Source organism: Leucoraja erinacea, chromosome 9, assembly GCF_028641065.1.
Source record: "Leucoraja erinacea ecotype New England chromosome 9, Leri_hhj_1, whole genome shotgun sequence".
NCBI classification, from domain to species: domain Eukaryota; kingdom Metazoa; phylum Chordata; class Chondrichthyes; order Rajiformes; family Rajidae; genus Leucoraja; species Leucoraja erinaceus.
In genome coordinates, this window is record NC_073385.1 from 37,597,600 (window position 1) to 37,613,293 (window position 15,694).

Genomic DNA, 15,694 nt, shown 5'->3' on the forward strand with positions numbered 1-15,694 from the left:
TAGAAGGAATAAAGGCACAGACTATTTTCTAAACGGGGAGGATTTAGAAATCTGAGGTGCAAGCGGACTTGGGAGTGCTAGTGCAGTATTCCCAAAAGGTTAATTTGTGGATTGAGTTGGTAATAAGGAAGGCAAATACAATGTTAACGTTCATTTCGAGGGGGCTAGAATATAAAAGTATGGGTGCCTTGCGGAGTCTTTAAGGTGCTGCTCAGACGACATTTGGAGTATTGTGAGCACTTTTAGCCCCCATATCAGTGCTGGCATTGGAAACGGTCCAGTGAAGATTTACAAGAATGATCCCATCGATCATTGGGTTAATGTAAGGAGGAGTGTTTTAATGGTTCTGGGCCTGGACTTGCTGGTGTTTAGAAGGAACAGGGGGGAATATCATTGAAACTTACCAAATAATGAAGGCCCTAGATGGAGTGGTGGTGGAGAGGATGTTTCCAGTAATGGAAAGTCTAGAACCAGAGGACACAGCCTCAGAATAAAAGCATGTTCCTTTAAAATGAAGATGAAGAGGAATTTCTATCGCCAAAGAGTGGTGAATCTGTGAAAATCATTGCCACAGACTGTGGTAGAGGTCAAGTCATTGGGTATTTTTAAAGCAGGGATTGATAGGTGGAGAAGGCTGGAGAATGGGGTTGAGACGGAAAAATAGATTGGCCATGATCGAACGGTGGGGCCAACTCGCTGGGCTGAATGGATAATTCGGCTCCTGTGTCTTATGGTCCTATGGTCCCGCAGTTACAATCTCAATCAATGGCAGAACAAGCTTTAATTTGTGAATGTTTCTGTGATTGGGTTTTGGGAAAACGATGCATGAAGGGGTGGTAAGTGGGTTGTACAATGAACTAGACTAAGTGGGACCTGTTGGGTCCCAGTCACACGGGAGGCCTAGTACCCCAATGCAACCCATTCCCCAATGCAATATTCCTCTGGGGGGAGGGGGAAGGGGGAATGTTTGGGGAGGAGCGGGGGTGGGAGGGACTCCACTCTGCGGCCACGGCTTACCCAGCACCACTCAGCGGCTTGCCTGACTCCACACAGCGGCTTATCCGACTCCACTCTTGCTGACTCGATCAGCACGGCTTGTTGACTCAGCCCCACCTCTGGGGTTTTATTCACCTTCATGGTGACAGACAGGTGGGAAGACCAATCTGCTGCTCACGATTTTTTTTTTAAACCTTCATAACTTTTCTCATATTTCACCGATTGGAACAAAACATGGTGGGTTGGAGTAGAGGAGAATGGTGAGTAAGGTGGCGAAAAAGTCTTAGCGATAAAGGGTGGCGTTTTGGTCAAGGTGATTGTTTTAGTAATAATAAAGATAGATGGAAAATTGTTTGGTATTGAAAATGGGGAGGAGTTCAGTTGGTCGGAGCACTAACAAGAAATGAATGTAGGAAAGAACAGTCAAAAAATGGAGAGGACATCTATGATGGGTTTTGAAAATTAGATCAGAAACACAGCTGCGAAAAATTAACTGTTATAGAATTGGAGAAAGTGTGGACATGAGTTATTTTAAGAGATTATGAAGAAAAGGTAAAGCATGCTTGAATGCATACAAGACTTCTAAAAAGCAAATGTCAGCACATCGCTCATGAGAATTTGAAGCTAGAACAGCTTTTCCAGAAAAAAGCTAAATGTGTAAACTTTCTCCTTTTGCTTCGTAGTTGTTTAATACATGTGGTGAAGATATTAAACAGATGTCATAAAAATGTCCAAAAACGGCCATTAATTGGAGTACTAAATATAGAAATGTGTTTACTTTAAACATATGGCTGTAAGTAAAATTGTAGCCCACATTAAGTAATTAGAAAAGTAAGCAGTTGTGCGAATTTTATCTGTTAACATCTTTACTGTGTTTTTTTTGGAGTATGCATTTATTTCCAATTGCACAATTTATACCAAAAGTGTAAATTCTGACTAGGAGTGAATCAAACCATTTGTTTAAAAAGCATGTATAAAACTTTCCTACGAGCAGGTGATGGAGCGGTGTGCATGGAGAGCAGCACTGGAAACAGGGCAGTATGAACTATTGGGCAAAGCACTTCCAAAACACAATGGCATTCGGTTACTGGAAAATGATGTGAAGGAAAATGGAGATATTAAAATTGAAAGGGAGGAATCCATGGAGCTTGATGGCAGGACCGATGGATATAACACCAAAGCTGGGTATAACTAATTTTTATTTTGTAAATATATGAACAGAAAATTTAGCTGAGTGTTCTAAGTTTTGATGGGATGAAAAATTGGGCTGTATTTTTAATTGGTATATTGATATAGTTTATGCTTGTACTGTATCTAAACATATTTTGATGTGGGTTTTCTCAAGCTATTCTGTGGCAAATCTCCATACTATTATTGGCTCAAGCAAGTCACCTAATCATTAGCAAATTACATCATTGTCTGGGACCAGTCCTTGCCTATCTAACAGAATTGGCATAGGTTTGCAAAATGAAAACTGTTGCCTACGTGCTCCTGAGATGTTAATAAGTTACAGGCTTAACCTGATAAAATGTCACAAAGCTTGAACCTGAAGGGCGTGTTAACCGGAAGAACCCTGTGTAGCTCCTATTGCTTCTATTACCAAGTTTTTGTTTCAGATTTTCAACATCTACAATTTATCTTTTTAATTTTAATGTATTAACAGTTTCTCTCTCCACAGATATTGTCTAAGCTGCTTTCCAAGTATTAGTTTTAATTTCCAGCTGCTTAGGTGTTCTTGTTCAATTCCATCAGTTTATTTTTAACTTCTCTGACCTCTTGTTTGAAATGGAGACTAGCAGCCATTGATTACCCTACATCTTCTAGTCTTGCACCCTTTTCCTGATGTTATCTTTATTCCTTCCCTCCTACCCTTGTAAGAAAGTTCAAACATGAACGTGCATAACTTTTACCAGTTCTGACGAAGGGGCCTCAAACTAAAAAACACACTTTGTTTCACTCTGTGCTGATGTGCTGAACATTCAAATATTTTCTGTTTTCATAGCTGCAGTTTTGATTCCTGCACTGGATCGGGGTAGATTCCCCAATTTAATGATGGGAATTCTAACAAATCCTTGTTGAGTCCGAATTGCAGTGTTTCCACTTTGAAGGAAATTACCCGAAATTCGGGAAATTCTGGTTGTCTTTGGGTCATTTTAGGGAAATTGAAAATTGAAAATGGTGCTGGTAACACGGTAGGGACGCTAAATGATGGTGTCTCCCCGCGCGTGCGCAGTGGGCCTGGGCGGGATCAGATCACCATTTTCATTACATCACCTCGTGTCTGGGTGAGTGGGGCCGTGGAATATTGCGTTGGGGAGGAAGAGTCAGACCCAACGGGTCCACGCTTGTTTTATATCGGGGGTATCAAATTATCAGTGAAGAGGTCCAATCCGGCCCGCGCGATGATTAGGGGGAAAAAGGAGTGCCCGCTTCTCCGGGGCTGCCGTGTCTGCCCACCCGGTCCATCACCCCCATCTGCGGCGTCGGAGCCTGGCCGCCGGTCATCCTGGCGTCCAGGGAGCGGGTCCGATGACAGCGGTCCGGGGAGACCGTTCTCCCGTCGCCGAGCAGGAACAACTGACTGAACCCAGTCCTGGCAGCTGCCATGACCCAAAACCAGGCGCTGCTCCGGCTGGGCCCCCACCACGGGCCCTCCAACGCTCTGAGGGAGGGGAGAGAAAGGAGGGGGTGGAGGGGAAGAGAGCGAGAGAGAGGGAAGAGGGAGAGGGGGAGTGGAAAGCGACGAGGGAGGGATGGGGAGATGGAGGGAGCCATCGCAAGCAGGTAGTTTAGTTTGAGGCTAATTAGGGGCTAACTTCATTGTCTAAGTTTGATTGCTGTGTTAACGTGTGCCCGCGAAAGAAAAACAATAACGAATAACGCAGGAAGCATTTTTGAAAATTTCAGGAAATACCATTAGATTCCAGGAAATTTGGGATTCACTGCCGAATTATAGAGCCCAACTCGTCCAGGCCAACCAAGTGCCATCTAAACTGGTCCCATATCCCTCTGAACCTTTCCTATGCATGAACCTGATTAAATGTGTTTTAAACATTGTAATTATACAATGTATTCAGACCCCTTCACTTTTTTGACATTTTGTTACGTTACAGCCTTATTTTAAAATGCATTTTTTTATCATCAATCTACACACAATACGCAGTAATAAAGCGAAAACAGGTGTTTAGACATTTTTGAAAAGTAATTAAAAGGAAATAACTGAAATATCACATTAACATATACGTATTCAGACCCTTTACTCAGTACTTTGTTGAGGCACCTTTGGCAGCGATTACAGCCTCAAGTCTTCTTGGGTATGACGCTGCAAGCTTGGCACATCTGTATTTGGGTAATTTCTCCCATTCTTCTCTGCAGATCCTCTCAAGCTTGTCAGGTTGGATGGGGAACGTCGATGCACAGCTATTTTCAGGTCCCTCCGGAGATTTTAGATCGGGTTCAAGTCCAGGCTTTGGCTGGGCCACTCAAGGACATTCACAGTCTTGCCCCGATGCCACTCCTGTGTTGTCTTGGCTGTGTGCTTAGGGTCGTTGTCCTGTTGGAAGGTGAACCTCTGCCCCAGTCTGAGGTCCAGAACACTCTGGAGCAGGTTTTCATCAAAGATCTCTCTGTACTTTGTTCCTTCATCTTTCCCTCGATCCAGACTAGTCTCCCAGTTCCTGCCGCTGAAAAACATCCCCACAGCATGATGCTGCCACACCATAGGTATGATATTGGCCAGGTGATGAGCGGTGCCTGGTTTCCTCCAGACATGACACTTGGCATTCAGGCCAATGAGTTAATCAGACCAGAGAATCTTGTTTCTCATGCCTTTTGGCAAACTCCAAACTGGCTGTCATGTGCCTTTTACTGAGGAGTGGCTTCCGTCAGGCCACTCTACCATAAAGACCTGATTGGTGGAGTGCTGCAGATGTAGTTGTCCTTGTGGAAGGTTCTTCCGTCTCCACAGACGAACTCTGGAGCTCTGCCAGAATGACCATCGGGTTCTTGGTCACCTCCCTGACCAAGGCCCTTCTCCCCCGATTGCTCGGTTTGGCCGGGCGACCAGCTCTATGAAGAGTCCTGGTGGTTCCAAAGTTCTTCCATTTAAGAATGACGGAGGCCACGGTGCTCTTCGGGACTCGCAATGCTGTAGAAATTGTTTTATAGCCTTCCCCGGAGCTGTGTCTCGACACAATCCTCTCTTGGAGGTCTATGGACAATTCCTTCGTCTTCATGGTTTGGTTTTTGCTCTGACATGCACTGTCAACTGTGGAACCTTATATAGGTAGGTGTGTACCTTTCCAAATCATGGCCAATCAATTTAATTTACCACTGGTGGGGTCCAATTAAGTTGTGGAAACATCTCAAGGATAATCAATGGAAACAGGTTACATAGAAACATAGAAATTAGGTGAAGGAGTAGGCCATTCGGCCCTTCGAGCCTGCACTGCCATTCAATATAATCATGGTTGATCATCCAACTCAGTATCCCGTACCTGCCTTCTCTCCATACCCTCTGATTCCCTTAGCCACAAGGGCCACATCTAACTCCCTCTTAAATATAGCCAATGAACTGGCCTCAACTACCCTCTGTGGCAGAGAGTTCCAGAGATTCACCACTCTCTGTGTGAAAAAAGTTTTTCTCATCTCGGTTTTAAAGGATTTCCGCCTTATCCTTAAGCTGTGACCCCTTGTCCTGGACTTCCCCAACATCGGGAACAATCTTCCTGCATCTAGCCTGTCCAACCCCTTAAGAATTTTGTAAGTTTCTATAAGATCCCCTCTCAATCTCCTAAATTCTAGAGAGTATAAACCAAGTCTATCCAGTCTTTCTTCATAAGACAGTCCTGACATCCCAGGAATCAGTCTGGTGAACCTTCTCTGCACTCCCTCTATGGCAATAATGTCCTTCCTCAGATTTGGAGACCAAAACTGTACGCAATACTCCAGGTGTGGTCTCACCAAGACCCTGTACAACTGCAGTAGAACCTCCCTGCTCCTATACACAAATCCTTTTGCTATGAAAGCTAACATACCATTCGCTTTCTTCACTGCCTGCTGCACCTGCAAGCCTACTTTCAATGACTGGTGTACCATGACACCCAGGTCTCGCTGCATCTCCCCTTTTCCTAATCGGCCACCATTTAGATAATAGTCTGCTTTCCTGTTTTTGCCACCAAAATGGATAACCTCACATTTATCCACATTATACTGCTTCTGCCAATCATTTGCCCACTCACCCAGCCTATCCAAGTCACCTTGCAGTCTCCTAGCATCCTCCTCACACCTAACACTGCCCCCCAGCTTAGTGTCATCCACAAACTTGGAGATATTGCCTTCAATTCCCTCATCCAGATCATTAATATATATTGTAAATAGCTGGGGTCCCAGCACTGAGCCTTGCGGTACCCCACTAGTCACTACCCGCCATTGTGAAAAGAACCTGTTTACTCCTACTCTTTGCTTCCTGTTTGCCAGCCAGTTCTCTATCCACATCAATACTGAACCCCCAATGCCATGTGCTTTAAGTTTGTATACTAATCTCTTATGTGGGACCTTGTCGAAAGCCTTCTGGAAGTCTAGATACACCACATCCACTGGTTCTCCCCTATCCACGAATCTAATCTAATCCACGCTACTAGTTACATCCTCGAAAAATTCTATAAGATTCGTCAGACATGATTTACCTTTCGTAAATCCATGCTGACTTTGTCCAATGATTTCACCATTTTCCAAATGTGCTGCTATCCCATCTTTAATAACTGACTCTAGCAGTTTCCCCACTACCGATGTTAGACTAACTGGTCTGTAATTCTCCGTTTTCTCTCCCTCCCTTCTTAAAAAGTGGGGTTACATTTGCTACCCGCCAATCCTCAGGAACTACTCCAGAATCGAAAGAGTTTTGAAAGATTATTACTAATGCATCCACTATTTCTGGAGCTACTTCCTTAAGTACTCTGGGATGCAGCCTATCTGGCCCTGGGGATTTATCGGCCTTTAATCCATTCAATTTACCCAACACCACTTCCCGACTAACCTGGATTTCACTCAATTCCTCCAACTCCTTTGACCCGCGGTCCCCTGCTATTTCCGGCAGATTATTTATGTCTTCCTTTGGGAAGACGGAACCAAAGTAGTTATTCAATTGGTCCGCCATATCCTTGTTCCCCGTGATGAAGGGTTTCGGCCCGAAACGTTGCCTATTTCCTTCACTCAATAGATGCTGCTGCACCCGCTGAGTTTCTCCAGCTTTTTTGTGTACCTTCCTTGCTCCCCATGATCAACTCGCGTGTTTCTGACTGCAAGGGACCTACATTTGTTTTAACTAATCTCTTTCTTTTCACATATCTATAAAAACTTTTGCAGTCAGTTTTTATGTTCCCTGCCAGTTTTCTTCCATAATCTATTTTTCCTTTCCTAATTAAGCCCTTTGTCCTCCTCTGCTAGTCTCTGAATTTCTGCCAGTCCTCTGGTATGCTGCTTTTTCTGGCTAATTTGTACGCATCATCCTTCGCTTTGATACTATCCCTGATTTCCCTTGTTATCGACAGATGCACTACCTTCCCTAATTTATTCTTTTGCCAAACTGAGATGAACAATTTTTGTAGTTCATCCATGCAGTCTTTAAATGTCTTCCATTGCATATCCAGCGTCAACCCTTTTAGAATTAATTGCCAGTCAATCTTGGCCAATTCACGTCTCATACCCTCAAAGTTACCTTTTGTTTAAGTTCAGAACCATTGTTTCTGAATTAACAATGTCACTCTCCATCCTAATGAAGAACGCAACCATATTATGGTCACTCTTGCCCAAGGGGGCACGTACAACAAGACTGCTAACTAACCCTTCCTCATCACTCAATACCCAGTCTAAAATAGCCTGCTCTCTCGTTGGTTCCTCTACATGTTGATTTAGATAACTATCCCGCATACATTCCAAGAAATCCTCTTCCTCGGCCTCCCTGCCAATTTGATTCACCCAATCTATATGTAGATTGAGTCACCCATTATAACTGTTTTGCCTTTGTCGCACGCATTTCTAATTTCCTGTTTGATACCATCTCCAACTTCACTACTACTGTTAGGTGGCCGGTACACCACTCCCACTAGCGTTTTCTGCCCCTTAGTGTTTCGCAGCTCTACCCATACCGATTCCGCATCCTCCAAACCAATGTCCTTCCTTTCCATTGCGTTAATCTCCTCTCTAACCAGCAACGCTACCCCACCTCCTTTTCCTTTCTCTCTATCCCTCCTGAATATTGAATATCCCTGGATGTTCAGCTCCCAGCCTTGGTCACCCTGGAGCCATGTCTCCGTGATCCCATCTATATCATATTCATTAATGGCTATCTGCACGTTCAACTCATCCACCTTATTACGAATACTCCTTGCATTGAGACACAGCCTTCAGGCTTGTTTTTACAAAGCTCTTACCCCTTATATATCTATTATGATATAAAACTCTCGTGCCATCCGTCCGGCTGCCTTTCTGCCTTTTGATTCGTTCCATCGTGTGATGTCACAATGCCCAATGCTCGCAGATGTCCAATCGGAATGGCCGATACTCGCAGATGTCCAATCGGAATGGATCCATTTACATGTACAGCTGCCGGCCGCATTTCTTCCTTTGATTCCTTGCCACGCCGAATCCAGACGCACAATCGCCGAGATCTTTTCCATTTTGGTAGAGATTTCATTTTTCTTTCTAAGTATCCGCTCCTCATTACATTTCGTCGTGTTTAAGTACACTTTTTTAATCAAATCCTTCTCGCCCCCCACCCCCCAATATTTCAAAAATAAACTGGCTTCTCACCCATAGAAGCAGCCATTTGGGTAGACATTTCACTTTTCATTCCAACTATCCACTCCTCATTAGATTTTGATGTGTTTATGTCCACATTTTTCATTAAATCCTTCTTCCCCCCCCCCCCCCCACTCACTCATTTTGTCGCCTCCTGCTGGCCAGCGACCATAACGGCTGCTGGCGCCCGCATCTCGCCTCAAAGACGCCATTTAAAACCAGCCGCACTGCTCATTCCTGAGCCGCTTGAGTTGGAGGACCACGTCTCCCGTGGGGGCTACGGGTAGGGAACGGCTGCGTTGGGGGAGCAGACCCAACGGGTTTGCCATTGGTCTAGTATATATATATATGTTGAAAAGTGGCCCTTTTTGATTTTTGCCCTGGTTTTGTCTGCCTGCCACTTTTACTTTTCACCTTGCTACCTATTGCTTCTACCCTCATTTTACACCCCCCTGCCTCTCTGCTCTTGTACCCATCCCCCTGTCACATTAATTTAAATCCTCCCCGACAGCACTAGCAAACACTCCCCCAAGGACATTGGTTCAATTCCAGCCCAGGTGCAGACCGTCCTGTTTGTACTGGTCCCACCTCCCCCAGAACTGGTTCCAATGCCCTAAAAATTTGAATCCCTCCCCCTTGCACCATTTTTAATAGCCACATATTCATCTACTCTGACTGGCCCGTGTTACTGGTAGTAATCCAGAGATTATTACCTTTGAGGTCCTACTTTTAAGTTTATCTCCTAGCTCCCTAAATTCATGTTGTAGGACCTCATCCCTTTTTTTTACCTATATCGTTGGTGCCAATATGCACCACGACAACTGGCTGTTCACCCTCCCCCTCCAGAATGTTCTGCAGCCGTTCAGTGACATCCCTGACCCTTGCACCAGGGAGGCAACATACCATCCTGGAGTCTTGTTTGCGGCCGCAGAAACGCCTATCTATTCCCCTGACAATTGAATCCCCTATTACTATTGCCCTTCCACTCTTCCCCCCCCCCCCCTCCTCCTCATGTGCCGCAGGTTGAACCTAAGCTCAATTTTGAGTGTCGTAGCAAAGCGTCTGAATACTTCCATAAAAGTGATATTTCAGTTATTTCTTTTTAATTACTTTGTAGACATTTCTAAACACCTGTTTTTGGTTCTTCATTCTGGGGTATTGTGTGTAGGTTGATGATTTAAAAAAAAAAAAATCCATTTTAAAGTAAGGCTGCAACATAACAGAATGTGGAAAAAGTGAAGGGGTCTGAATAGTTACTGAATGCACTGTACCTGTCTACAGGTTCCTCTGCAGCTCATTCCAAATATCCAATGCCCTATGTGGAGAAAATTACCTGGCAGGTCCCCTTTAAATTGTTCTTCTCTCACCTTAAATGTATACCTTCCAGTATTTGATTTTGCTTTTCTCCTCTCTGGGGGAAAAAAACTGCATATTCATCTTATCTTTGTCCATCGTGCTTTTACATACCCCTAAGGTCCATCCTTCAACTGCCTATGCTCCAGGGATAAAAGTCTCAGACAACCCAGCCTCTCATTATAACTCATACCAACCAGTCCCAGTGGCATCATTGTGAATCTTTTCTGTACCCTTCAATTTAATTACATTCTTCCCCTCACTGGGTGATCTGAACTGCATGCCATACTCCAAGTGTGATCGAACCAATGACCTGTACAATTACAACATGACGTCCCAACTTCAATGCTGCTGCCCTGACTGATGAAGGAAAACATGCCAAATGTTGCCTTCACTGCACTAGTGTTGCCTCTTTCAGGGAGCTAAGTACCTGTAGCCTTCTGTCTTAGTTATACAACACTCTCCACGGTCCTAACATTTTATCCTGCAATAAAATTGGAGTCTTAACTGTGATCACTCCCAATAGGCAAATAGTCACACCCAGTACTTGTGCAATTAGAGTAGGTCATAGTCAACCGTACAGCATGTTGGAGGGTTTAATGCTATGATGTCAATTCAAATAATTTGCCCAAGGTGCATTGATGGCAAAGTATTTTTGTACTCTATAGCTCTTTAATGTGGCATTGACAGTAATTTTGTTTGTTACAGGCCTTTGGAACCCAAGATTGAAACAAGAAATTCTACCAGTCCTAATTCTTCCCGACAAGTAATAACTGTGGTGCGCTACCTGGCTGTTGCTTTGTTTCAGTTGGAACAGGGAATTGAGCGCAAATTCCTGAAACCACCATTGGGTTGGTAATATTTTAATAATTCAATGAACAGATTTAATTTTCAAATCGACTCTTGGGTTAAGTCCTTGTGTTTAACATTAGAAACTATACTTGTATGGAATTGGGAGATTTTATCAAGACCCCATTGCAATTGCACTTTTTTGCTTGGTTGACCAATAGAATATTCATATATTCATAAAATGGTTTCCAAAGGGTAGCACTTCCTTTTAGATGCTGTCCTTTGGAAGCCAAATAGGAAACCAAGGGTACCTGACCATTTACGGATTGCCAGGATGATGAGATACTTAGAGCTTTGCAGAATATTTACTGAACTCTGGTTGAATGATTTAAGTTTATAATATAGGTCCAATTTATCCTGTTGAAAGGGGTTAAATAAACTTTGTAAAATTATTTTATTGGTTACCTTAATTATTAACTAATAACAATAAACCAAGAACAGTTTAAAAGTGTGTTTGAAAAATTAGTTTTGGAGTAAGTCATTTTTTTGTATCAGCTGTACAGGGTCTTGGTGAGACCACACCTGGAGTATTGTGACAAGTTTTGGTCTCCAAATCTGAGGAAGGACATTATTGCCATAGAGGGAGTGCAGAGAAGGTTCACCAGACTGATTCTTGGGATGTCAGGACTTTCATATGAAGAAAGACTGGATAGACTCGGCTTATACTCGCTAGAATTTAGGAGATAGAGGGGGGATCTTATAGAAACTTACAAAATTCTTAAGGGGTTGGACAGGCTAGATGCAGGAAGATTGTTCCCGATGTTGGGGAAGTCCAGGACAAGGGGTCACAGCTTAAGGATAAGGGGGAAATCCTTTAAGACCGAGATGAGAAAAACATTTTTCACACAGAGTGGTGAATCTCTGGAACTCTCTGCTACAGAGGGTAGTTGAGGCCAGTTCATTGGCTATATTTAAGAGGGAGTTAGATGTGGCCCTTGTGGCTAAAGGGATCAGGGGGTATGGAGAGAAGGCAGGTACGGGATACTGAGCTGGATGATCAGCCATGATCATATTGAATGGAGGTGCAGGCTCGAAGGGCCGAATGGCCTACTCCTGCATCTATTTTCTATGTATCTATGTAACTTTTGAAGATTAATTTCTGCTAGTTACCCCAAAACACAAACACAAATTTGATGTTGCCTTACACCAAAGCACTCGCTCTCAACTGCAGTGCTAAAGTTTTCCTGTGCCCTGTTAAAGAAAATTTGAATGGGTTTGCTGCCCTTCCTTAATATGGTGGATCGTGCTTGTGTATCAATTCGGCATTTGTCATTCTATGGCGAGCTTGCTTGAAATAACACTTTTAGCATGTATTATCTTTATAATTGAGGGAAAGAATTAGCCAAAATGATCTAGCTATTGATTTACAAAATGGCAGGTGTGCCTTCAAAAATATACCCAGTCAAATAGCAAGGTTCAGGGGGCTTTGAATTATGTTGTGAATGTGATGAAACATCTTATGAACTATGTAAGTCTGTATGCATGTAATTAACATTGTGCAATGCAGTACTTGTCATTGGTATTCCAGCAATGATGAGTGTTTATTACTTTCTCCTCCCACCTTACCAAGCCCCCTCGCCATCTTTGATGTGCTTCTAGTATGCTTTAATGTGATACCAAAGTGCAAATTTAATTTAATGCATTCTAAAAATTATTCTATTTCTAGTATAATGAAAATCAGTTTTAAAATGCTGTTATCTGTGTTTTTGCTCCCTGAAATTAACATCATGTAGATAGCAGTAAAGAAGCTGTATGGTATGCTTGCCTTCAACGGTCGGAGCATTGAGTGTAATAATCAGGAAGTCATGATGCAGCTTTGTAGGATTTTGGAAAGGTATTGTGTGCCGTTCTGATCACCCCATTACAGGAAGGATGTAGAGGCGTTGGAGAGGGTGCAGAATGAGTTTACTGGGATGCTGCCTGGATTGATTAGCTAAAAGGACAAATTTGGATTGTTTTATCTGGAGTATCGGATGTTGACAGGAGACCAAATAAAAGTATATCAAATTATGAGAGGTAGGGTAGATAGTCAGAACCATTTGCCCATCGTGAAAATGTCTGAGACTAGAGGGCATAGCTTTAATGTGAGAATATGTTTAAGGGGCATGTGCAGTGCAGGCTATTCATGCAGTGCCTGGAATGTGCTGCCAAGAGTGGTGGTGGTGCAGATAAGGTAGAGGCAATTAATAAGCTTTTGGAATGACACATGGATATGAAGAGAATGGAGGGGTATGGATCACTTGCATCTTGGGACAATTGGTCTGAAGAAAGGTCCTGACCCGAAATGCCATCTATCTATGTTCCCTAGGAATACTGACGGACTCACCGAGTTACTCCAGCATTTTGTGCCTTTTCTTGGTAAAACCCGCATGTGCAGTTCCTTTTTTCTGCAGGTTTGTTTAATTTGGCATAGTGTTTGATGCAAACATTGTTGTCCTAAAGTCCTTATTCTGGTGCCGTACTATTCTCTGAAATTTCTAGTTGCATTTTGGATTCTGAGCTCTATAACACAACTTAAGGTTGCCAAAGCAATCAATGAACAGGTTCCTTTGTTGCAGTTTAGCCTTTGAGTTTTATCATTTCAAGGGTTTTAAGTATTGTAAATTATTAAATTAGAAATGTTTTTGCTTGAAAGGGGACTCGGATGATATAAAAAAAGAACACAAAGACAAGAAGAAGAAAGATGACAAGAAAAAAAGTGACGATCAAGCCAGTGAGAAAGATGGTATGTATTCAGGTCTTCTGAGTCACTTACAAAGAATGTTTGACATTTTCAGATACAAACATTTTTGTTGGAGACTTGCCACAGTTTTCAAGTATTTAAAAGAATCTAACATATTTGTCTGCTTGCAAACGAAAGTTTAAAGGATATTTATTGGTACCAACTGACATGTGCTTGATGAGGCATATGAGAAACGTTGAGAGTTTAACTGTCGGCATTGACCAATAATTATTCAATGCCAACATTGTTATGCTGGTGTATTAATTTATGAGACAAATAAATGATGCAAATTTAGCAAAAAAATTCCTGAGGATTACAAAATATGCTTTCATGTAGATGGTTTGGTTCTACAGTGCCCTCCATAATGTTTGGGATAAAGACCCGTCATATATTTATTTACCTCTGTTCTCCACAATTTCAGATTTCTTTAGAAAATGTGGACCCCCCCCCCTGCAGTCATAATTGGGTCTCTAACCCTGGCATTCTATATCCCATTCCTTCTCTCCAGAGATGCTGCCAATCCCACTGAGTTACTCCAGCATTTTATGTCTATCTTTGATTTAAACCAGCATCTTCAGTTCTTCCCTACACATTTTTGTCTACTCCACTGCAAAATCTCCTCAAGGTATGTCTACTTTGAAGAAATTCTTCTTCTCTCTGACGAGAGTTCGGTAACATCCTCTCTCACTGCTCCCCCTCTGATTCCTCCTGCTAACCCTTGCTTTTCCTCTCCATCCCCTCCCCCTTCCCAGTTCTCTGACCAGTCTTACTGTCTCCGACTACATTTTATCTTGGAACCGCCCACACCCCTGACATCACTCTGAAAAAGGGTCTCGCCCTATCCTTCTCTCCAGAGATGCTGCCTGTCCCACTGAGTTACTCCAGCATTTTGTGTCTATCTTCGATTTAAACCGGCATCTGCAGTTCTTTCCTGCACATTTTGTCCTAGCCCTCTTCTCTTCAAGCTTCTTCCCCAACAATCACGGAAGAAGGGTCCCGACCTGAAAAGTCACCTATCCTTGTTCTCAAAAGATACTGCATGACCTGCTGAGTTACTCCAGCACTTTGTCTTTGTTGCATAGATTAGTCCTGTTCCTTCATGAGCCTTTCCAATCATGATCCTACCACCAGTGCTAAATTAACATACTTATTTATCCCTCCTATCACTGAATAAAGATACCCCATTTCTTGTTCTCCAGTCATCTGGCACCTCTCCTGTAGCCAGCAAATATTTAACAAAATCCCTCTCGGCACCATCAGTCTTCTTAATTGCCTCCCCTTGCATTCCTCGGATTATCCAACATTTAAGGCCTGGAGATGCTTGATGTTTCCTCCTTTGCAGTGCTAACATGGAAGATTTTACCAATTTCTCTTCCCCACACCCACTTTTCCAGTTAAAAGTGACATTTGTAGAATATTAGTCGGCTTATTGAATAAGATTTTACCTTGGTTGTCTGACTTTACATCCAAATTGCGACTTCAATCTTTAATGGTGCCCATTCTTCTACTTCTTCTTGCCCTTTAATATATTTAAAAAGCTTTGAGATTGTCCTTATTTTCTGCCTACGAATGATATTTCATGTCCCCTCTGTCTCTTCCTGGTCTCTTTAAGCATATCCCTAACTTACTGTACTCTTGAAGGCTTTCCTTGTTTCCAGTTCATCTACTTGCTTTTTTCTTTGTTCAGTCTTTGAGTTCCCTTGACATCCAGTGTTCTCTGAACTTCTTGTAATTTTCTTTCACCCTTCTGGGATCAAAATATGCCTGAACTCTCACTATTTCATAATTAAATCCAAGATCTTAATTTCTGGACCATTCTTACCACCTGCCCAACTACATTAATTAAGAATAACCCCAGTACTACCACTTGTCAAACTATTGACAAAAAACACTTTTGGATGCACTTTATAAATTCCACCCTCTCAGCCTTTCACATTAAATGATCTCAATTAACAATCATCAAATCTCCAATTA

The 15,694-nt window shown here is 42.7% G+C and overlaps 1 protein-coding gene across 3 annotated transcripts in view; it reads left to right on the plus strand.

Moving 5' to 3' along the window:
* baz1a (bromodomain adjacent to zinc finger domain, 1A) overlaps nucleotides 1-15,694 on the plus strand; it is an 82,813-nt gene that overhangs the window by 46,340 nt on the left and 20,779 nt on the right. For all 3 annotated transcript variants that reach the window (XM_055640558.1, XM_055640557.1, XM_055640556.1), the window contains 3 exons: nucleotides 1,991-2,181; nucleotides 10,858-11,000; nucleotides 13,634-13,723. In XM_055640558.1, coding sequence (XP_055496533.1) covers nucleotides 1,991-2,181; nucleotides 10,858-11,000; nucleotides 13,634-13,723 — 424 coding nt within the window. The remainder of the gene's footprint in view (nucleotides 1-1,990; nucleotides 2,182-10,857; nucleotides 11,001-13,633; nucleotides 13,724-15,694) is intronic.